This window comes from Apaloderma vittatum, unplaced genomic scaffold (genome assembly GCF_000703405.1).
Source record: "Apaloderma vittatum isolate BGI_N311 unplaced genomic scaffold, ASM70340v1 scaffold686, whole genome shotgun sequence".
NCBI classification, from domain to species: domain Eukaryota; kingdom Metazoa; phylum Chordata; class Aves; order Trogoniformes; family Trogonidae; genus Apaloderma; species Apaloderma vittatum.
Genome location: NW_009722085.1, coordinates 107,479 through 130,425, shown reverse-complemented (window position 1 = coordinate 130,425; position 22,947 = coordinate 107,479). Strand labels below are relative to the sequence as shown.

The window sequence follows — 22,947 nt, the reverse complement described above, 5'->3', positions numbered from 1 at the left end:
GACGTTTCCCTCCCAGAACCCTGGAAATTTGTGTAGGTTTTGACACTAACAGGATGACCCCACAATGTTTTAATACTTAATTATTTTCCTGATTTTTTTTTTCCTTTTGAAATATGCTGCCAAGTCCCTTAAATAACAAGGTTCATGTTGTCAGATGCTGTTCTGGACTAACAAGAAGTGCTTCTCCTGTCCTTAGGTGAGAATGTGGACAGCAAATTGGAGTCTTCAAGACAGCAGATGCCAAAGGACCAGTCAAAAGATTATGAGATAACAATTCCCTTCCTTTTGAGTGGAGAACAGTGGAGACCGATATATGACATTTATTCAAAGGTTAGTCTTCGTTTTGCCTAATATTTCATTCTAATTAGAATGCTTTAGGCGAAAGTAAACACACTTCCTTCATCATATTGGTTTTAAGAGTATTTTTTATGTTTTCGTAGAGAGTCTGCTGTCTAAAAATGTTACTTACCTACTTAAAGAAAATGGATGAGGTCTTTGGTAGAAATTAATACCCTTTTACTGGAAAGTGACATTCTCATTTCTGATGGCAGAAATAGAAGCTTAAAGTGAAATAATTTTTTTAAAGAGATTAACACACGTTGCTCGAGATGGTACCATACAATAGCCGAACAGCCCCAAACCTGCAGGAGGGGAGAGTGCAACAAACACATTTCTTTGATTAAATACAATCTGAGAGCAAGAACTTCAAGAAAAACTGTAAATAAAGTGGCTTTGTTGACTGAGACATTACCTGGAGCCTGAATGCTGTCCCATGTGTGATGAGGGGGACAGACTCTTCATCGCTCTCTGCATTCTCTTTGCCTTACAAGGGGATAATGTCTCATTGGCTTGGACTGAGCAGGGATTGTTTCCCCCTCTTGACAGGCCCTGATAAGCTTTCCTCCTTTTTTTTTTTTCCCCTCAGACATTGGCAGATAATACGTGGAGGTGGTTTTAGGAGAAAAGGGCTGTTTTCTGTCTCCTTGGTCTGCTGCTTGCAGTATGACGACAGGTTGTTGTTTATTATCGCCAAGGATGTCACGGAAATCTCTCGCCCCGAACTTTCTTAACTCAGGTCCAGTTTTGTTCCAGCTCACTTTTCACATTGTCAGATTGAGGAGAAAAAAATAAAATTTTGAAGTAGTTAAAAAAAAAGAGGAGAGAAAACCCAAGCAAAGCCTATCACACACAAACAAGGCAAACAGCCCACTAGAAACTTTCCCATTGGGAAAGTGTTTCATGGAGAAATCCTACTTGGCTGCTGCCACCATTCGCGGGACACGGATTTGAATCATGTTGCTGACTGACAGAAGTAGGTGTGAAAAGAGATTTCAGAAAAGTGTTGCCGGGATTAAAATGTTGCTTATTTTTCCTTTTTCCCTTCCTAAATTGCGACAAAAGGCCAGTCCTAGTTCTGAGTATCTGCAGTGCTGAAAGGGATATCATTGCGGGTGTATAATGACTTATCTCGGAGAGATAACACAGATGGCTTGGTCCTAGATGTACGTGCGACTCTATTTTTAGGTCATTTAATTAAAACCAGGCCTTCTCCGTATAGAGTTCTTATAGCTACTCACTGAGAGAGTTACAACAGAGTATCTTTATGTGAGTAATGATAATGTGATTTATATCATTAATTTGTTTCCCAGAATTGCTTTCAGTTTAAGATGAACATTAGAAAAGATTTGTGGCTTGGTAGAAAGATCCACGTGCTGTATCAGCACTTTTTTTTTTCTTTGAATGCTTCTTTTCCATGGAAACTGTTATAAATTAAATACACAAAAGTGGAGATCAGGCTGTGGGAAGAACAACAGCATTAAACTGGCAGAGGAAAAGACTAATGAATAGCTTGTCACACAAATATTGATCAAAAGCACAAAAGTTAAATGCTCTTGTACTTGATGCTTAAATAGGACCTATTGTTCTTCAACTTATTTCAAAGTGTTCAGCTGTTTTATTTTAATTTATTATGAAGTAAAAAAAGGTATGTGGTAATGCATACTTGTAACCAGGGGAATGGTGCTGTGATGGAATATATAGTAAAATAAATAACGTAGTGGTTATAAAAATGCCAAAGTATTACAGTTATTTGTGTATAGATAATTGCCTCGCAATGATAGTCCCATTCTCCAATCCTTTGATCATAAATACTCCTGCTTAACAATTAGTCCCTGAGAAACCATGCTAGTCATTTAGTGCAGTGTACTCTTTCTTTCTCATCCTGAAGATAAAACTGTCCTTTTATTTACCTCAGGAGTCACTGCAATATCTGTCGGAATATCTCATTCAGGATCTGACAGGAATTATTATTAAGCTAACGACTTTCTCATTGAGGGATGTCTATGCAGTAAACCGTGCAGAGCAGAAGCAAAAAAGCTGAAACGAGTCACACTGTGTAATCGCACAAGCACACAGACCTGCTCACAGCAGGAAAAAAGATCCATTTACTGAGAAGAAAAAAAAATAAAAAGTTTTTTGGCTATAACCTGGTTATATTTTACTACAGTTAGGGTGTACTTTTGCAAGGGTGTCTAACAATTTCAGAATGACAGTTCAAATTAATGGTAGGGAAAACCCAATTTTAAAATACGACGTGTAATCAAATTATATTTAAAGAATTTGGGTCTCCCTAATTACAAATGTAGAGCTTTGTTTCTGGCAAGAACCTGTCATTCACTGGGCAGATCAATTTTTCTCCCTGCCCTCGCCACCCCAAGCCAAAGTTCTAAGAGACCAAGACCTGGATCTCATTCTGGTAGTATTATTTCAGAACTGCTATTCCTTCTTCCTTGGTTAAAAGATGCATATGTTCACACAAACTTTTAATACAGTGAAAAATAAAAGCTGTATACTTAAGAGAAGTTACTATGGAAATGCAGGTATGTTTTTGCAGTGGCTCAATATTATTCATCTAGTTAGTGGCTGTTAACACTTCTCCTGGCACCTTTTGTTGAATTCAGAAAATTTACATAATTTTCAGTTGGAATATTTTAATGGTGCCCAGTTAAATTCTTCTATTAACTGAATGCAATACTCGGTTGCTAATCCTGCACACGCTGCTAAAATTAGTGGCTACTATTTTGAGCACCCAGTTGTTGCAAGCCAGGACTACTGATGAGTAACTGTGTTTGTGGGCGTGTGACAGGGAAAATTGGGACCCTGAAGTGTTGTGCAACATTGCTCTGTGCTTTCAAACAATAGCTGCCCATATTCTGTGCAGATGTGATTTCCGTCTTCACCGAAATTCTGTGCACATTATAGAATGTGTTGATAGGTCATTATACATTTTAGCTCCAGTTCTTCCACTTCTTTTTTTCATTTGTTCATCACTTTGCATTCTGTGTTGATTTTTTTTTTCCACTCCAGTGTTTGTTTTCAACCTAAGAGCGCTGGGCTCTGTTTTTCTGCATTTTTTCTAAGGTTTGAACAAAACAGCTTCATTTCTATATTATTTAAGTGCAGGGAAAAGGCTCATTTCCCTGCATGTTTCCAGCTGACTATTTTTCTTCAAACTTGGCTTGAGACCTGCAAATCAAGCCAAGTTTGATGAGAGTTGGGTAAGTGATGTTTTAGTACACAGAACACTTTGGGGAAGATTTTTAGAAGACCATCTGTTTGGCTTCAGCTTTTATCCTCACACCCTGTTAGGGACATACACTGGTTGATGTGTGCCAGATTCCTGCATCGCAGGAGCTGCAGGTCAGGTAATATTGGTTGTTTCAGACCGAAGCCTGACGCGTGTGTCTTCTCTTGGAGAGACACAGGGCAGGAAGTATTTCACATGGGCATTACAGGTTTCTTGGCTCCGTTTCAATGCTTAAGAGGTCGTAACTGTGGGGAAGCCCTGCCTGGCAGAGACCATCCAGGGCAGATACGAAATAGCCGTTGTGCTGGGGGGGATCCCCAGGTGGCATCGCCCTGAGCTGACGTTTGTTCTCCTGTAGTGACACGCTCATTAACAGAGTTGGTTTTGTATCCTCAGGGTTTAGTCCAGATCTTTAAATGCATGACCTTCCTGAGAAATTGAAAGCGTTTTGTGCTTACATGATGTGAGCAAGTAAACACAGGCTCCTCGGGTTGTGGCATCTGGCACTCAGGTGTGGGGGTTTTCTCTGCTTTTGGCCATGCAGGATCTATAATGCCATTCCTGGCACCTGCAGCGATGTGAATACAGTCAAAAGGTTGATCAAGTGCTTTGAAAGATTTAATCCTCGGGTTTCTCAAGCAAGTTAGGTCACACAGAATCACAGAATTATTGAGGCTGGAAAAGCCCTCTGAGAACATCCAGCTCAGCCTATGACCCAACATCACCACATGGGCCAGACCAGGGCACCCAGTCCCACATCCAGCCTCTCCTTAATCCCCTCCAGGGATGGTGACTCCACCACTTCCCTGGGCAGTGCATCCCTGTGCCTGAGCACCCTCTCCATGAGGGGGACTGCCTGAGATCCAGCCGTCCTGGGTGATGCTTTGCATTTTTCATCCTTATGCACCTTTTCATGTTTATGTGCAAACTTGAGTAATTCTGATCTCTGTGTCCATCTGAGTGCAATATTAAGCTGCTCCATACGTAGGTGTATGCTCTACTCAGGCTACGACTACCATTCATAAAAATAAGTATGAACTGAGCTGAACCCGGGCAGATATTGAAAGACCTCTAGCGAGGCAGAATGGAGCTGAGCATAGTTTCTGAAAAGCCACATAAGATGGAAAGCCCTGAAATGCTTTAGGCTGCTTTGAGTTTACAAGTTGCCAACCCAGGTTGCTTTCAAGTGATGTAGAGAATTTGGTTTTTGACATTAAATTTGGGGGGTGGATAGAGGACAATAAGCAAATTTTGCTGTGCAACTTTTTAAAAATAGTTAGCTGCGAGGAAGCAGATGAACACAATATACCTGTCAATGGGTTAGACCCTTAATCCACTTGAATTACAGTCTCACCTGACTCTATTAAAGTACTGCCACTGATCTGGATATATAAAAAGTATATCAAAAAAAGCAACCTCTCCCCCACCTTGCAGAGAGTTAGACCTCATGTTCCGTGGTGGATGCTGGATGGCTTTCCACACGCCGGGAGATTCAGAACTGCTGCTGTTGGGATTAGAGAAAAGCAAAGGAAAAGAAAGATGCCTATGTTGGGCGGAGAGGATGGGAAGACCTGCAGAACGTTATCTGCCGGAGACTAGCTAGGACTCCAACACGGATGAGTTTTAAAAGCAAATAAATCAGAAGTTCATTTGCTCTTAGTGGAGACTGGGGTGGGGGAAATCGCTTCAGAGAGCACTAAAGCTGCTTCTCCAAGATTAAGCTTTCGGGGCCCAATTCTGAGCTAGTGTGAATCAGTTTCCTTCTTTTGGCTGGGCTGATATAAATCAAATTTGCAAACCAAAATCTTAGAGAAGCCTTTTCGAAAAGAAAGATGAAAAGACAGAGATCCTTTTCTTATAGCAACACTCTTTTTTCTCTTTCTTGGTGTTACGTTATACTTTGAATATAAACTCTAGCAATGAAATGCAAACATAAAGATGAAGACCAGCTATAAATATATACTTAGACCATATTTCTTCTGGTTTTTAAGTGTACGCTTGTCACAGCGCAAAAGATTCTGCATGTAAAGTGGCAGAAGATTACCATTTTTTACTGCTGAGCATGCATTGCATCTCATTGAGCTTGCAAAGAAGTAGCTTTTGCATTTCTGCCTTCCTCATGCGTGAAATACTGTGTTATGGATTGTGTTCATAAACAAACATCAGAATCTAGATTATCTATATGTCATTCTGAACACTGATTACTTGAATCTCAATGTGAAATACTCCACTAGCTGTAAAAAGTATCAAGTGCTCTGACAGTTGTTAGTCATCTTTATGCTTCTCCAGATTTACCAAACATATCGGATATTACACTGATTCTTTTCACCTTTCTGCATTTTCTTCATGCCTTCACTGTAAGGCAGCAGCTACTGAAATACAGATTTTTTTTTTTGTTTTTTTCATTGAAGCAAAAACTTGCTGGAAAGCAATTTGTTCAAGTCACAGGTATAACACTGGAGATTTGAGAGGATGTTTGAAGCTGCCAAAGAGGGATGAGCTCTCCCCATTCAATCCTATCTTTATGCTCTTGCATTGCGAGGTTGCTCTCGCAAACTGCCAGAATAGGCACAGTCTATCATAGTCCAGTCTATCAGCTGGTTATGGCGTTCACACCAGCTTCAGTATTATCCTGAAGTTATTGGTGCACCCATTAAGGAAGACCCCAGTTTAACAAGATCATGTTTCATCTTTGCTGCTCTTCTTGGTTTTCTCCTGTGACTCCAGTAGAGGGTTTGATGCATGGAGACCAGCTGAGAGGCCTTCTATGTCAGATAATTAATTTAGCGCTCAGTCTTTTCAAGAGCAACCCCATTCAAGTTTATTTCATAACTGGCATAGCCTTCGTGCAAGTGATAATTGTTTATATTCCCTTCAACAGAGCCTCCTGCTGTTCTTTTTCATTTGGAATAATTACCAAAGTTAAGACTTCCAGACAATTGTATTAAGGAGGATCATACAGTGCTGCTTAAACAAGTCTTTGAAGGCTGAGGACGGCTTTCATAGCTCTTTTACATAGTTGTTTTACATATCTTAAGAGAGAGAGGCATAAACAGAATTTATAGTGCTCTCCATATTTTTATGACTCATGAGTATCAAATATAAGAGGCAGAGCTGTGCCTGCTGCTAAGTCTGTGTCATCAGCCGAGAATGTAGCTTGGCACAGCCAGCCTCAGCGATGTGGGGAACTGCACTAATCCTCGATAAAATTCTCTGGGAGATCCACTCCTTGAGCCTTTAATTAGTAACCCGGTAATCATTCATTTAAGAGCCTAGTAAACAATCTGTTACTTCTTTTGCTTTTTACTGTATCTGTGCCTCTGCCTTGCAGGGCCACTGTGAGGGCTAATTAGTTCAAATATGCTCTATTGTTTAATAACTCTTTGGCAATTGCTTAATTCAGAAATAGCATAATTTTTGCGTGGAAGCTGTTAGGAAAAGGAGTGTGTCACTTCCTCTGGCACTAGGCTGAATTTCTGTGACTTTGCTGGTCTTACTTCCCTGGCTGAGCAAAAGCAGCTTAAAGCCACCCCTCTCACCTTACTTTGTGCAGGAGGAGGTTCTCAGAGAGGAAAACACATTCCCTTCTTCTCAAACAGCCCTATACCTGTGTCTAACCAATCGATCAATCTGATAATTTCACTCAGGAATTTTTTTAGAAACGCCAGTAGGTGTATCCCAGTTCTAGGGACTTGCTGGATCTTGCCTGGAAGCTACAGGCTGGAGAAATTCCTGGAGCTGGGACCACCAATAAAAACTTTGTGCTGGTGATTGAGTAGGGGAAATTCTTTTCTCTGTCTGCACTGAATCAGTGCCCTAGTTTCAACGAGATATACTAGTGTTCATTTCCTGCCTGAAACGCTTGGGCATACTGGGAAGTGTTAAGCGGTTGGGATTCATCCCAGAAAATGGTCCGTTTCATTTTCAGCTTAAGCGATGCAGTGTGTTAAGCCTGTAAAGGTTTGTGTGATAGTTTAGGCACAATATAAAGGGCAGATATTACAGAAAGAGATCGCTATTTCAATAAACAGAATATGTAGACTTTTATACGAACCATCTGCCAGACATCCCCCCACCACCACTTTAACATCACCCTCAACGGGGAGAAAGTCCCTTTCATGAGCTTGTATCACACTGAGCCGTTGGGAGGAATTTTGTCATGCTTGGCCAGTAAAGATCATCGCCAGGGATAGAATAGTCTTGGGTGAGTGTCTCCCTGGACCACCCGGCTGCTTTTTGCCAACGATTGTATGCGATGGGACTTGGCCAGAGTTGCATTTGCTGCCTGTGTGACCCACCAGCTATGAGGTAGTGTCTCAGATTGGAGTTAGAGGACTCCATTCATACATTCGTCTGTAAGGTGATAGGGCTGAAAGTCTTTAGCACGAGTTTTTGCACTAGTATTCTAAAAGAAAAAATAAAAAAATCCCCAAGCAAACAGATCGTACTTTCCATAATACAATGGGAAAAATATTTTGATCTTAACGATGCAGTTAGTGCTGGCTACCCTTTAGCCGGGCATTAAAATCTAAAACTAAGTTCTTGCAATTATGCGGCATTATGCTGGGTTTGTAAAGTGCTTGTACTGAGGCATTTTCATATTGAATTAATTTAGCTTATACTTGGCTATTTCACGTCTCTTGCAACAGATCTTGCGAGCGTAAGGTATGAATTTCAGTGTTGGATTAAAACAATACTTCGCTTTCCAGCTAGAACCATGTGATTTTTTTTTTTTTTTAAAAAAGGAGGATCTCCCTTGTTCTTAATTCTTACCCTGATTGCCTTGAGTCAAACCGAACACGGCGTGATTTCCTTTGCTATATGGAATGTTCATACCCTGCAAGGAGTTGTTTGAGGGCTTGCAGGTGACAGCAAGAAGACCTTGGGGCCTTTTCAAGGACTAAAGTCCTCTGAGTTGAGGCAGACCATGGAAACTAAGAGCTGCTGATGTATGCTGGGCTGAAGACCCTTATGACAGGGAGCCATAGTAAATCAGATTGTACTCAGTGTATATTCTAGGGATGAAGAGGTAAATTTAGCTGGTTGGCCCACTGTGTCTATCATTAACAATTCTGCTGCCTTTGTTGTTGCATTCTAATTCTGTTTCAATATGAATTACTCAAACCACAGTTGATTTACCTCTTCTATAGGCCTATTTCTCATTTCTCAGAATTGCACTGAGAAATTGTAGAGGTTATGTGCAATGTAAAGCTCGATAAGAAAAAAATAATTAGAATTGACTTAATAAGCCTTTTATAAATGCAGTAGTAATATCTTGGCAATAAAAGGACTTCAGAGTGTTGCTATTTTTCTAGAAATAGAATGGCTGCCAAAAAAATCTGCCAATTGTTTTTGAGAAGCTTGTGGAGATGAGATAAAAATGATCTGTATCGTTTCAATGTCGGCGGAGAAAGTTTGGGCTCAATTTCTATCCTGAGGAAACTGTGTGTCCCCTTTGCACGCTATCATTCCTCAAGGACGCAGTTTCAACGTATAATTAAGCTTTCGAAGCTTAATTTAACAGAACGATTGCAATTTACGGCATTGCAGACTCGCGGTGGAGTGATGAAACTTAGTGAGACTGGAGACGAAATGCATTTGGTGATAATTTTTTGTGATGAGTTAACACTTGTGTATTGGAGGGGGAAGGGGGTTGTTGCTGCCAGAGCCTGCAGGCATTTTACTGCACTTGGTCTCATCCCTGTCCTGCACGGACGTGCTTGTGGTATTTCTGGTCAGGGTAACAATAAATCTGCTCACGATACTAGTTGCACCGAAGCACTTTTTAGCTCACCCTGTTAGAGCCATTAGACATACATGGTCCCTTTGACGGGGCCACCGAATCCGAGGTTCCCGTCACCTCTGGCTGCTCCTCAGCAAGGCAGAAAGATCCATTTAGATCTCCAGCTCTGACCTGGCGTTGCCTTTTCACCCTCTGCCCCAAGCCCCAGGATGCCAATACGTTGCTTCCTCCGAAGTTTGAATCACTCTCAGGAAATGAAGTTCTCATAGGTCCTGCCCTCATTCCTTCGCCTTTACTGTGTCTCCTGCCTTAAGGTCAACTGTATTTTACTTCTCCTGAATGAACTTGTTCCCTCTTTCTCCTCTGGCCATCTCCCTTGATCAGAAGCTACTGGGCGGATTCTTGGCAGGCTTGATCTCCTTCTTTTCTCCCTCTCTCCCCACTGACCACATCCTTTGAGGCATGCTTCAGCAGTCCTGCACAAAAATGGTCTTTTCTGGGGGCAAATCTGCCAAACCTTTCCCAACCAGTCATCACTATCTGGAGGGATTTGCCTCCTTCTGACCCGGCAGCATTTTACTTCATGTTTAAAATGAAGCCTATGGATAATTTTAACATTGAGGAGAATTGGTTCTGTTGCACGAGGCCACTTAAATGGGCACGGGGGCAAAGGCTTTTAGTCAGAGCTGCTGCCCAGCGACAGGGGAGGGTCACATCTTCACCGAGTAGCCTGGTTTTCATGCGCTGGTGGATGCTGTTTCCTGGCACGCTTCATTTGTGCGAGTGTTGGAGATGGCAAGCTCCTTCGGGCAGAAGTCTTGGATGAAATCCTACCCTGGTGTCTCACCGATGACATTATTTACTTGAGTTGCACCCGTTCCGTCATCTTTCCCGAGCTGTTTTCACATGAAGTACGTCTCGTACCGAAAAAGAAACGCTGCTGAAGGAGCTCTGCTTCGACTCCTGGCAAGTGGCGATGGGACACAAGTGCTGAGATGTGTTAATCTAAACAGCCGTAGTATCCCTGCCTCAAAAAGGACCGTTTCCTTGGCAGATACTGGATCTGCCTTTTTCAAAGAAGAGGGGAGTTTCTGGAAATGAATCCGTTGCGGGAGAAGCCAGTAATTGGCACTGTGTAATTTTGTCCTCAAAGCAACTTGTAGAGTGTTACTGTTTTAACAGCGCACACTCCCTTCTGCCCACGCTGACATGGTCAGGGTGCCTTTTCAGCAGCAGAAGAAAAAAGTGGCATTCCTAAATCGAGTATCTCCAACAGAAACGGCCTTTCTCTTCGTTGCAACAGACAGGAACATTGTTCAAACCAGACTTTTTTTGGCATTTACTGGCATTACTGAGAAAGAGTTGGCAAGAAGAGCTGGCAGAAGGACACGAGTTGGATAAGCTTTAAAGATTTTTTTTTTTCTATAAAATGAATATCCAGAAGCTGTGTAAATGTATTTTTTTCAGTTTAAGAAGTGCATAGAAAGACAACATACACACATTTTTCACTGAAATAGCATCTAAGTTGGCTGTGCCCTCCAAATTCTTTTCCCTCAATTAAAAAGATGGGGGGAAAAAAAAAGACAAAACAAGACAACACCTCAGGAAATCCCTAGAATGTTTATTCGGGAACAGACCAGCCTGTTACAGTCATTAGCTTGCAAAGGTATTTCTGTTATAGTCAGAGGGCAAAATGAGTTTTAACCTTTTATTGACAAGAGATGTCATGTTTTTCAGTGAAGTAACTGTTGAGATACGTTGAGGAATGTAAGTTACAGTGAATGAGTGGTGTATGTAAAAACCAAATCCAAAGCCCAAAAGTATGCCCTGCAGAGAGAAATACAAAATCAATTTAAATTTAAAAAAAAATCAATTTAAATGCCTATAATTAAACATAAAGTACTGTATTTTGCACTTTATAGAGGTTATATTTACTACTTGAACACTTCTGGTCATAAAAGGCTTTATCTGCAACAAAAAGATATTTTAGAGTGTTGACCTCCTTTTTTCATTGCCAGCTTAGTGCAGAGTCACGTATTGCTGTGGTATGTCGATTATAAAGGGGAAAAAAAAAAAAGGGAATAGGGCTGGACTGGTTGAAGCTGGGATCTGTGGGAGCTCTCCAGAGCAAAGTGGCTCCTTCCCAGGATCCCCATAGGAGGGAGAGAGGAAAGGAAATCGCTGCTCTGCAGAGACCAAAGCATCGAGAGCCTGGGAACGCTGCAAGCCACAGAGGGCAAATTTAAGATATGGATACAGAAACAGTTGTGGGGTTTGCTGTTTTGATTTTTTAAGACAGAAACCTAAATTGTTTTGCATAGTCAAAGATCTCCCTTTTATCACCTTGCCCTTTTCCAGCTGTGAAACGGGAATAAGGTTAATCCAAGCCGTGGGACATCAGTTTGATTTTGGTAATGGCCTTTTCAGATTAAAGATGTTATTTGTATCCATACTCTGGCTGTACAGCTTTTAGGGAGCAAGGATTTGCTGTTCTGGAGGAAAGAGGGATGTCTGGTCTGTGTGGATAAATCATGCATGTGTTGTCAGAACAAGGGAACAAATATTTTTCAAGAATTTAATTCTCAAAGAATGAAAGAGGAGGAATGTTCGCAGTGCTCTGTACAAGGATTTTCACTGTTACAATCTTGGAGGCAATTCAGGAGCAGCTTGTAAGTACTATGAAGAACACTGAGATTTTCATGGTGTATGATGAGCCATATAAATCAGCCCAGGTTTAGCACAATCACCTTTCTTTGAGGGATATTAACATCGATGTTAATCTTTATTTCAAGGAACGTTTTTGGAATTTATTTTTTTTAGTGTATTATGTATTTCTTTTTCATGTGCACATTTTTACTGCTCTCAAACATGCAACTTAATCATCAGGCATCAAATTTATTTTTAAAGTTGAATTTATTAGTTTTAACACACTTCCATATACCTTTCATTAACTAACTGAAACTAGATGATCTTTAAGATGCTTTCTAACCCAAACCTATTGTATGAGTCTCCGATTCTAATTGAAAAAGAAATCTCTGTGTGTAGAATTGAAATCAACTAATTTCACCCTTCAAAGAATCATAGAATCATAGAATGGCCTTGGCTGGAAGGGACCTCAGAGATCATTTAATCCAACCTTCCTGTCATGGGCCAGGGACGCCACCTCTCGACTAGATTCCGGACGGGAATCGAACCTGGTACCTCAGTGTTTTCAGCACCGCGCTCAACCCTCTGAGCTAACCAGCCCGCTAAAGAATTAGTATTTCATAATTTCCAAATGAGTGTGTTTGAGATGGAGAAGATGACAGCTAGATTTGAGCCATTTCTGTAAAAGAGATTTCTGAGGTCTCCCCACTGCATTGCTGAATTTCCCTGTGGGTATATCTGTATTTACATTGATACCGTAAGTGTGTTGATATCTGCATTGCTGTCTGCATCTATATCATCTATATACAGATACTCCGTTTCCAACCTCGTATTTACATTGATACCGTAAGTGTGTTGATATCTGCATTGCTGTCTGCATCTATGTCATCTATATCCAGATACTCCGTTTCCAACCTTGTCTCAGGATTCAGCTCTTAAATTATGGTTTGACAATTTTTTGCGGCTATACGTGAAGAGAAAATGGCTGAGTAAGGTTGCAGCAAGATTGTATGTTAAACTCAAATCGTAAAATCAGGTAGTTGAGAGAGAAGATGTATATCAGTGAGTGAAATTCCTGTCAAGGTTTCTACCTTGCTGGGACGTGTTATTAGGAAGGAATTGCACTCAGAAGCAAAAAGCTTATCAGTGTGTCCTTGTAACATACCTGCCAATGTCATGAACTTCATGTATGTAGATAGGGTTCTAATTTTAGGACTAGGCAGTGGGAAAAAAAAAAAAAAGGCATACTGCAAAAGAAATAAACCGAGTATTCCGTCGTTGAAAGTGTAGGTATTGACTGTGTCATTAAAGAGCTTAAAATTACAGCAGGTTCAGTTGTTACCGACTGTTGTATATGAAATAATTTTACTGTGGGGCTCCCCCATTATTGTGTGTTAGAGCTGAAAAATAATTTCTATAATTCTAATAATTTTGGGCCAGCAACAAAGGAGGATTGAATATTTTTTATTTATTTATATTTTTTTGCACAGAAATATCAACAAATTCTTCACAGCCTAGTTGAGAGGCGTCCCTGCCCATGGCAGAGAGGTTGGATTAGGTGATCTCTAAGGTCCCTTCCAACCTAAGCCATTCTATGATTCATTACTAAACAATTTAGATGAAGAGTCCAGTCTCTGCTTGAAGTCTTCAAAGGGAATGTTGGTTTGTTTTTCCAGCAAATTCTTTATCTTTCTCAGTGAAAGACAAATCAATATCTCAGTGGTAGAACAGAATGCTGTGGCTCACCAAGGTATATTACTTAAGCTGTGAGTTCTTACATTAGCCGTCACAACCGAGCCGAATGATTTGGAAATACCGTGGTGTGCTTTGGTTGCTTCAGCAGCCACCGTGCCGTTTTACATTTTTATACTCTGTGTATTCATATTATGTGCATATATATTTTCTTGACATAGCAGTGAGAACACCTGACAGACTACTATGAGCTAGAGAGAAATCTATTCAGCATAAAATAAAGTTGTGGCAATTTCTTTCTGTCTTTATCTAGCAAAATCATTTTTCTGAATCTCTCTGAATGTGCAAATTTGCTTCTTCAGTTTGAGGGAGCTGTATCTTGTCTGTTGATGCAATGTCACTGTCAGAGACTTGATACACAGAAAGAAAACTTGCCCCATGCCTAAGGTAAAGTTTGTATGTGCAAGGTTTTCTTAATCTGTGAATTTTGATTTGCAAATTAAAATTTGATTGAGTTTTTTTTGGGGGGAAGGGCATCTGATATACCTGCTGTATGAAATGCATGATCAAATTTAGTTTTCTTGTACAATAGTCTCTCCAAAAGCAAATAAGTGTTGTGTGAGGGTATTTTGCAGCCTCTCTCAGCTGAGGGCATTCAGGATGTGTTGCTCAGGAGTCCCTTAGGGGATGAGCACACAGTTAACATCTTTGCTCTTCCCAACTCTTTATCTAAGTGTAACCAATTTATTCAGTCCTCAAATGCTATTTTCTTGGGCATCTCGATGAGTTGTGTCTGTAAGTTCCTCTCTGCAGCTCTTCAGTCTTCTCTTAAGTTCATTTAAGCTTTGAGATATGGCTCTAAAATGCTCCTTCCCTCATCAGCTCACATAATCAGCACAGTAGGGAGAGCCCCTGCAGAGCCCATCTCTATTTATATGTTGATGAGCCTAGATGAAAATTTCCAAAAAGACTATATATGCTTTTAAATCTGCCAGAAGACTCCAGAGCTTGCTCCTGTGCTTCAAATTCCTGCTCGAAATATACTGTGTTCGCTGACACTTTGTGAGACAGCGCAGTGGTACCCATATCTGGCAAACACTTGCTATTTATAGAGACACTAATGAACCTTTCCAGAAGCCTTCTCCTTTTGCATTCTGCTGACTTATATGACTCAGGAATACAAAAACCAGAAGTTTGGTGCAATATGTCATGTTTTAACAGATGAAGTTTCATACACGCATGTTCCTGAATTTTTTTTTAAATGTGCAACATGATGGGGATTTTTTTTAAGCCCTTTATTTTAAGGTCTGTAAAGGAGGGGTAATTCAGTAGTTTAAGTGCATACCTCAATGAAAGGCTTGACTTCTTGCTTTCTGGAAAAAAAAAAAAAAAAGGAGTGTTGAATGGCTCAAGAGCAACAGTGGAATGCAAATTTCGTCATTAATAGTCTAGTGTTTGAAGCACTCATCAGTGCAAGTGAGAGGCTGTGGATCAGACCAGGCATTGAATGTCACAGGCTGCAGCCCTGGAGACTGTATGTGTTTCATGCTGGATCTTAGTTGAATAATTGCTGGGAAGGAGAACAGCTACCAAAATAAAGGAGAGAGAGAGAGAGGTCACCTGGGGAGAACATGGGAAGGAATGAAGAACATGGTTGGAGGTCTGAAACCATGGCCTATGGCGATCACCAAAGAGCTGGGACTGACAGTCTAGAGAGGAAGAGGCTGGATGGGAATACGGCAAATCTTCCAGTATGTCAGGGGCCACAGGAAAGTCAAAGGAAGTAATTCGTTTCTGTGTTGCTGTTAGATAGGTTCCCCATCTAGGTGGGACAAGAATGGCCTCACGATGCAGCACTGAAGAGCTCAGTAATGAAGATAATGAGAAAAGGACGTATTTGCATGCATATAGTGAGGTGTGAGGGACTGCTCAACAAATGTCTCAAACAGCCTGGGCCATTTCCGAACCTCAGCGAGCCAGAGCCGCCTGCCTGGTGCTTGGCTGTGTGGGTCCAGAGGGCACTCAGCACTTTCCTGACCACACAGAATCACGGAACCATAGAATCGTATCAGCTGGAAGAGACCTAGAAGATCACCTAGTCCAGCCTTTGTCCCAGCCCTATCAACTGGCTAAACGATGCCCCCCAATGAAACATCCACCTGTCTCTTCAACACCTCCAGGGATGGTGATTCATCTCCCTCCCCGGGCAGCCTGTTCCAATGCCTGACAAACCTTTCAGTAAAGAAATTCTTCCTAATATCTAACCTGAACCTCCCCTGGTGCAATTTAAATCCATTTCCCCTCATCCTATCACTCACCACTAGGGAGAACAGACCAACCCCCTCCTCTCTGCAGCCTCCCTTCAGGTAGTTGTAGAGAGCGATGAGGTCTCCCTTCAATCTCCTCTTTTCTAGTCTAAACAGCCCCAGATCCCTCAGCCTTTCCTCATAAGACTTACTTTCTGCCCCATCTGTGTCTTGGTAGGGCTGTGTGGGCAGGCAGGGCTTGGAGCTGTGGCTGCAAGAATGAAGAAGTCAAGCCGGGAAAGGGAGAGATGACCCCCCTCAGAAGCCCCAGCACCTCCCAGACGCATTCCCGATAATTCTTCCCAAGGGGCAAACAACACAATTTGGTGGGAACTTGATGAAGGACGATCCCCGTGGGTGGTCGAGGCATGTTTCACCTGCCACAAGGTTGCTGTGTGTGCTCTGAGCATTGCGGGGTCCCAGGGGGGTGATCTTTCTTTTCCTATCGCTTTCCTTTCTCTTCCTTTCTAGTTCCAACCAAAAGGTTATGTATGGCAAGGCCGGTTCTTATGTTTCCCATAATGGCTCTTTATTTTGTGAGGCGCGCTAATAGCGTCAAGTGGGCAATTGAAGCATATCGATGTTAGTTCTTTCTTGATTGGTAAATAGAAATGGTGTTAGCTAGTAAAGGATTTGGAGCATGTGTCCTGCAAGGAACGGCTGAGGGGTCTGGGCCTGTTTAACCTGGAAGAGACTGAGGGGAGACATTCTTGCTCTCTACAACTACTTGAAAGGAGGTTGTAGCAAGGCAAGGGTTGGTCTATTCTCCCAAGTGGCAAGCGACAACACGAGGGGAAATGGCCTGAAGTTGCGCCAGGGGAGGTTCAGGTTAGGTATTAGGAAGAATTTCTTTACTGAAAGGTTTGTCAGGCACTGGAACAGGCTGCCCAGGGAGGGGGTTGAGTCACCACCCCTGGAGGTGTTGAAGAGAAGGGTGGATGTTGCGTTGAAGGATGTGGTTTAGTGGTGTTGATAGGGCTAGGACCAAGGTTGGACTTGATCTTGAAAGTCTCTTCCAGCCGAAAACGTTCTATGACTCTGTGATCCTTAGTGCTGATTTGCCTTAATCCTGACCTGAGAGTCAGCAGACCTGAGTCACCATCCTGAAAGCTTGGGATGTGACATGAGGAAGGGAATCTTTGAAGTCTCTCAGGGTGCACTTGGTTTTTTTTTGGCAAAGGCAGAGAAATGGCTGCTAATAAGAGAGATATAGTTGATCCCAACGTGGATGAGGAACCTCTGAGGTTCCATAAGCCACATTTTCTAGGATTTGGTATAAAGCAGAGACCATTCTTTCTCCTTCATAAAAACCTGCTTTGCAAACTTTTGCCATCTCTGCATTCCAAAGAATAAGATTTAGATTTTTCTGAGGTTTTATATGACTAAAACTTCATGAGGAGTACTGTTTCTTGCCTAAGACGAAGACTTTGTTGTCCCATTAGCTTTTCTTTGCCTTCTAATTGTTACTTTTGCACAGCTTGGAGGCAGACTCTAAATAATGCATAGACAACTAAAACATTAACTGTGATCCTGTCTCAACTGGGCAAAGAGAAGACGCCCTGGGGGAAGTTGAGCCTTTTCTTTGTACTTTTAAATGTTATTGTTAATTCAAGGATGGACCCTGAAATCACAGTGGCGGATCAGGATGCTGCGGAGGTTGAGATATTTATAACCTGGCAATGTTTGGTGTAGGGAGGAAGCAGTTATGGCTCTGGAAGGACTTGTTAAATTTTGTGTTGTGCTGCAGAGTTCCTGTGGAATCATGGACAAATCAATTAACTTCTGGGTGCTGGAGCTGCTTCCCTGCAAGTGAGGATAATGGCACATGCCTGCCTCAAAGGAGCAAACTGGTGAGATAGCTTTAGAAAGCAGGAGAAAACAGCCTGAAGAAACCCTTTTTTGAGGAGTTTTAGAGGTTCAGGAAAGAGATGTATAAGTTGTTCTGTTAAGACAGGTCATGAAAAAATACGGTGTCGATCTGAACTGTTGGTTGCGTCTGTAGTAGCCCTTATTGCCTCTTTCCAAAGTATATGCTGTAAAATACTGAGCAAAGCTTGCATGGGAAGAGTAATCGTTTGAAAGCTGGGTGAAGCCTCTTCTGTATATCTCTCTGGATTTTATGGAGAACTTGTTACACAAAAATAATCAGGCTTCACCGGAAGCTCTTCAGGGGCTTTCTGGGAGCAGAACGCCATCAGAAAAATGGGGTGGCAGCATGAGACTCTGTGGCATCTGCTGCTCTGAGAGGCATTAGAGCTTCAAAAGATTTTGAGGAAGGGGAAAGGATTTAACTGTAGTGCAGCATAAATAGTCCGAAACCTGAGATGACAATATCAGCTGCTCACATTAAGCAGGAAGCAATTTCTAACGCGTTCGGAGACATTCGGGTCATAAAGCCCTCGTAGATCACATGGGCTGTGTTGCAGAGCTGTCTTCTTTTTAATTAGCAACGTACAGAGACATGGTGATAGGTTTGGGCTGGTTTTTCTTTTTTCTTATCTTTTTTCTTCCTTGAAGGATCATCTGGATGAAAACATATTCAGGCCAGAGCTGGCTGTGAGTCTTTTTTGTTTTTCCTTTTCAGTATCTTTTTTGCAGTTTTGTGTCAGTAGCTGTGGAGGAAGGCGTCGGGATGCTGAGCGTTGCGTGTTTGTGGCAGATAATGCTGGGGTTGGCGTGTTGTTAGAAATTTTCAGGTGTTCAACAGATTTTTTTTTCATTTAGCGCTCCTCAGTGATGTTTCTCTTTTGCAGTTACTGACTCTTCTCAATGCTAAGCTAGAAAATGCGATTTTTCTGTTTTCATTTTATCTTTTTCTATAAAGGATAGTTCTTTTGTAGTTCTGTGCATCTAGAAATAAGAATTTTCCCTCAGAAGACCATAAATCTGCAAAGCTGATGGAAATGCAACATCATATGGCACACATCTTCTGCAAATGCCTAAATACTGCATGTGTCATAGTCCATCCCTGGGGAAACTGTTGTGTTTAAATTTCCATTGGGATTTATCCTGGGAGGGAAAAAAATATCTCTGAAATTGAAATAAGAAATGGAGAATTTGAGCTTATCACCAACCTTTAAATCAGTATGTTGCCAGAGCTTCACTGCCTTTGCTCAGGCAAAACCGCATAAAATGGGCTTGTCTCAGACAGTCTTTATTATTCTTTGTTACCTGTGCTAATTCACTGGCTTCTGGTTTTGGGAAAAGCAGGCAAAATAGAGCAGGACTCGTATAAATAATGGAGTGACAAGAAATGTCACGAACGTTACGTTGCCTTTAGCTCTGCAGAAAGGCAGATGGACAAACTTCTCCCCTGATGGGATGCTCTGGTAACCTGGGCTTTGCACGGGCAGACCTTGGAAAGGGCCTGGTTGCACAGAGAACAATTAAAATAGAGGTTGCAGCATGGAACTCCACCTGCTCCTCACCTTTTAGCTGCACGAACAACTGCTGCTTTTTTCCATAATTTCGAACTTACTGTCAGGTCTTTTTTCCCATAGTCCCTCTGGGTGTTTGACTCCAGCATTTGGGGGCTGACCGGAAAAATATTCTTGCTCTTTCTGTTTTGCTGCATTGGTCCTGAGACTGCGTAATTGAAATGTTTTACGAGCCTTCTGCCAAATTTTCATTTCTCTGTTTTCTAGCCCTGTGTAGTCAGTTCAGCAAAGAGAGAGGAATATTTCTGTTCGTTTCCGCTGTGTGGCGGAGCAGCTGAAGGTGACGGCGTACCTTCCTTGGTACTTTTATCACATGTTGCAAATGCCTTTGAGATGTTTCTTCCTTTGTTATCTCAAAATACTGTGCTGTATTGATTTTTGCTTTTTCTCCAAGGGGTTGAAAATTTCAACACTAACCCTGAAGCCAACTGAAGTAATTGATTATCTGTTTTTACCTCCTCTTCAGTTACTTACCTCATGCCCTTCAATAGAGAAAGGGTGTGCTATTTCTAGATGATTTAGTGTAAAGCAGATCTTTGCTGCACTTTCATATCAATTTATATAACCTCAATAGCAGGGGTTATTTTTTAGACCCATAAGTTTATTTAGTATGTCATGAGAGCACTTGTTTTAGAAATATCATTTTATAGCTTATTTGTATTGAACCTAGGAGTATCAAGTAATGAAACTGATTTTCTATAAGCTCAGTTACCAACTAAAAATTCTTAAGCAGATTATCAGCAGGAGGAATTTGATGCATGTTGGCATTCTGTAATCTAATTAGGTATATTTTTACATGTATTTTATAATTAATAGATACATTTTGTTTACAGTTTTTTGTGTATTTATTAATGGTAATGGCATTTTTTGATCTGTGTTTTGTCTTTGACTCTGTGGCAAGAAATATGCTCATGGTTAATACTTTAAATCTCTAAGTATCATTCAGAATAAAACATATGTTTTTGTTCTAGGGAGTACTTCCTTAGATAAGTTTTCTGAGCTTTCTGCATTGGTTTGTGTCATTTATTTTCTATGAGAATGTGAATGTATAGATGAGGCATCTGTAACTAAAGTCTCTTTCTAATTAAGTAGAAAAATGTGAGATGCTGCCCACAGGTTAGCAATATCATTTGCTTCACTAGGAAATCTTCAGATCCTTCTTTCTGTTAGGGCACATTCCAGGATATAAAAATGATTCATGTGTCTTGGAAGTACAGCTTTGGAAAGTTTGTCAAGTTATCCTGAGTAGCCCAAGATTGGGGTGAAATCTCCCCTCCCATTAGTTTAAAAAATATTAATATTGTCTTTGTAAAACTCATTCGTCATCTTCCAAAGATCATCAGAGACAAATTACAGTTTGAAAGAGTGGAAATTAGACACCAACCCCTCACTTCTGGTTTGCATTCCAGTATTTGTGATGCAGAAAGGAACTCGAATCCAGAAGCACATCTGTGATTGCAATAACAAATTAGCGAAGAAGATTTAATCTGAGCCACATAATAGGAAAAGATGTTTAGAGAGAGCGAAGCCTGAGCTCAGAGATCTTGGCACAGCCCGCATGCAGTGGAGCAGCGTGATTGGAGGGAAGCAGGAGGGATCTGAAAGTGAAGAACAGTGTGTGAATTAAGCCAAATAATTAAGTGATTTAAGCATTAATCTAGCCAACCCTCCAAGTTCATTCAGAGAAGCAAAATGTATATCATTGCTTCTCTGGAGATTGTTGCATTGTCAAGGACTCAGTTTAGCCAGGACATTTAGACCTACCATTTACTTGCATTAAGAAAAATTCTTAAATTCCTCATTGTCTGAAACTTATTGTATCTTTTTGCCTTTCAGTAAGTTCCATTTAGTTGCAATTACTCTGGCTTCAAAATCTTGAAATCAAATGAATTAATGAAAATGGAAAATCAGAACTCTTTCCTAATTAAGAACTGAGCTTTTCAAGGAATATGAAAGGATCTAATTTAGAGAAAGATGTTTGGAGAGCATGAAATATGGCTTGAAGGAGATACATGTGCATTTAATATAACTTACTGAGCCCAGCCAGATTTGTATTGACGGGAGACAAAAAAGCATCTGAAATCCTCTTTCAGTGATAGAATAATTTATGGGCTTTCTTGAAGCATTCTGAGTTGACTTTCGGTTCAGGGAAAGGGGTGACCATCTCGGTTGGCTTCTCGACGGACACGGTTGCTACTGTATTTATCATTATTTCTTTCCGTGTTAGTATCTGAACCATGGAAATATTGGGAGGGGACTGACTGTGGTTTGCATTTTGCTCTTCCATGGCTTTGTAACCCTTCTCTATGAATGTGGGGAAACTTCCATCCCAGGACTGTTGCAGGAGGATGCAGGTGACACTGTAGGGATGCAAGGAGCGGGCAGGTGGCTCAGATAATGTCACAGGTCAGAATGGACCTAATTTTCTGCTGGCCCTGAAATACATTTCTCTCGATCTGTGGCTTCGTCAGCACAAACGCTTTGCCTGTACTACTTTGTCCATGAGTAGTACAGGGAGCTCATCTGCCCGTGTCCTCCTCGGCACGCCAGACAGCTCCCGCTGCAGAGAACGTTTCAGATAGAATCTGGAGGACGTGCTATTTCTTATCATTGGGAACTTAGAGGTAATTATCCTCATAATTCTTATCTCACAGAGTGCACAGCGCATCATGGGTTCCCCACTAGTGTATGCTGCATAATTACGTGCCTAGAAGGAGAGATGAGATGTTTAAAGACGGTCAGATTTGATGTTCGGCTCCAGCTCTGTTAAAACACGGTGGATGAGGGGGTGGTGAAATATATTAGGTGGGAATATTCACGGAAAGGATGGCAGGGCAAAGGGAGTAACGTGCATGAAGTACAGTGACAGGGGGTAGAGAGTTGACGTACAGTGTTTGACACAGTCCATGCTTGACCTTGATTTTTTTCAGTACTTTTGAAGAACGTGGGGCTCTAATCAAGCTTCTAGTAAAAGGAAGGCACGGTCCCCAGTGTCCTTACAGAGAGGAGGAATTTTACTTTTAAAGCCATGTGTAGTTTTAAACCCAAATGGGATCTACTTAATTTACATGGTGCAGTCCTTGAAGAAGTTGGTGTACGTTTGGATTTGGCAAATATCAACAGCTGCTCATTCACATTGTAATTACCTAAATTGCAGAGGGCCCTTTGCAACGAGGTCAGTAACTAAGACTACCCAAAACCACTGCACTCGCTTCCTAGCTGCCAGCTCTTCTCAGTTTTGGTTTTTAACACTTTACTGTGGAAGAGACATGTTTGTTTTCTTTGCACAGCCTTCCATGAAGCATTGTTTAAGCAGCACATCGTGTATTCCAACAATGAGGTACTTCTTGCTCCCATCTGTCTGATAGCGGAATGAACAGTTGTGATTCATACTTAGAGTGTAAATACTGTGTAATGACTGTGGGTTTACTCTGAGCAGACTCCAGGGCCTTTCATTCCTGTGCCAGGTTTTAGTCCATTTTTGAGTCAGGGAAAGGATTCTGATGTCGGGCCTGAATTTTTCAGGTGTTAAACATC

At 41.4% G+C, this 22,947-nt stretch overlaps 1 protein-coding gene across 1 annotated transcript in view; it reads left to right on the top strand.

Annotated features, from left to right (window-relative positions):
- Positions 1-200: 200 nt before the first annotated feature.
- Positions 201-22,947, top strand: part of LOC104275615 (disintegrin and metalloproteinase domain-containing protein 12-like) — a 116,606-nt gene continuing 93,859 nt past the window's right edge. Inside the window, exon 1 of the mRNA XM_009871615.1 lies at positions 201-330. Coding sequence (XP_009869917.1) covers positions 238-330 — 93 coding nt within the window. The 5' untranslated portion in view covers positions 201-237. The remainder of the gene's footprint in view (positions 331-22,947) is intronic.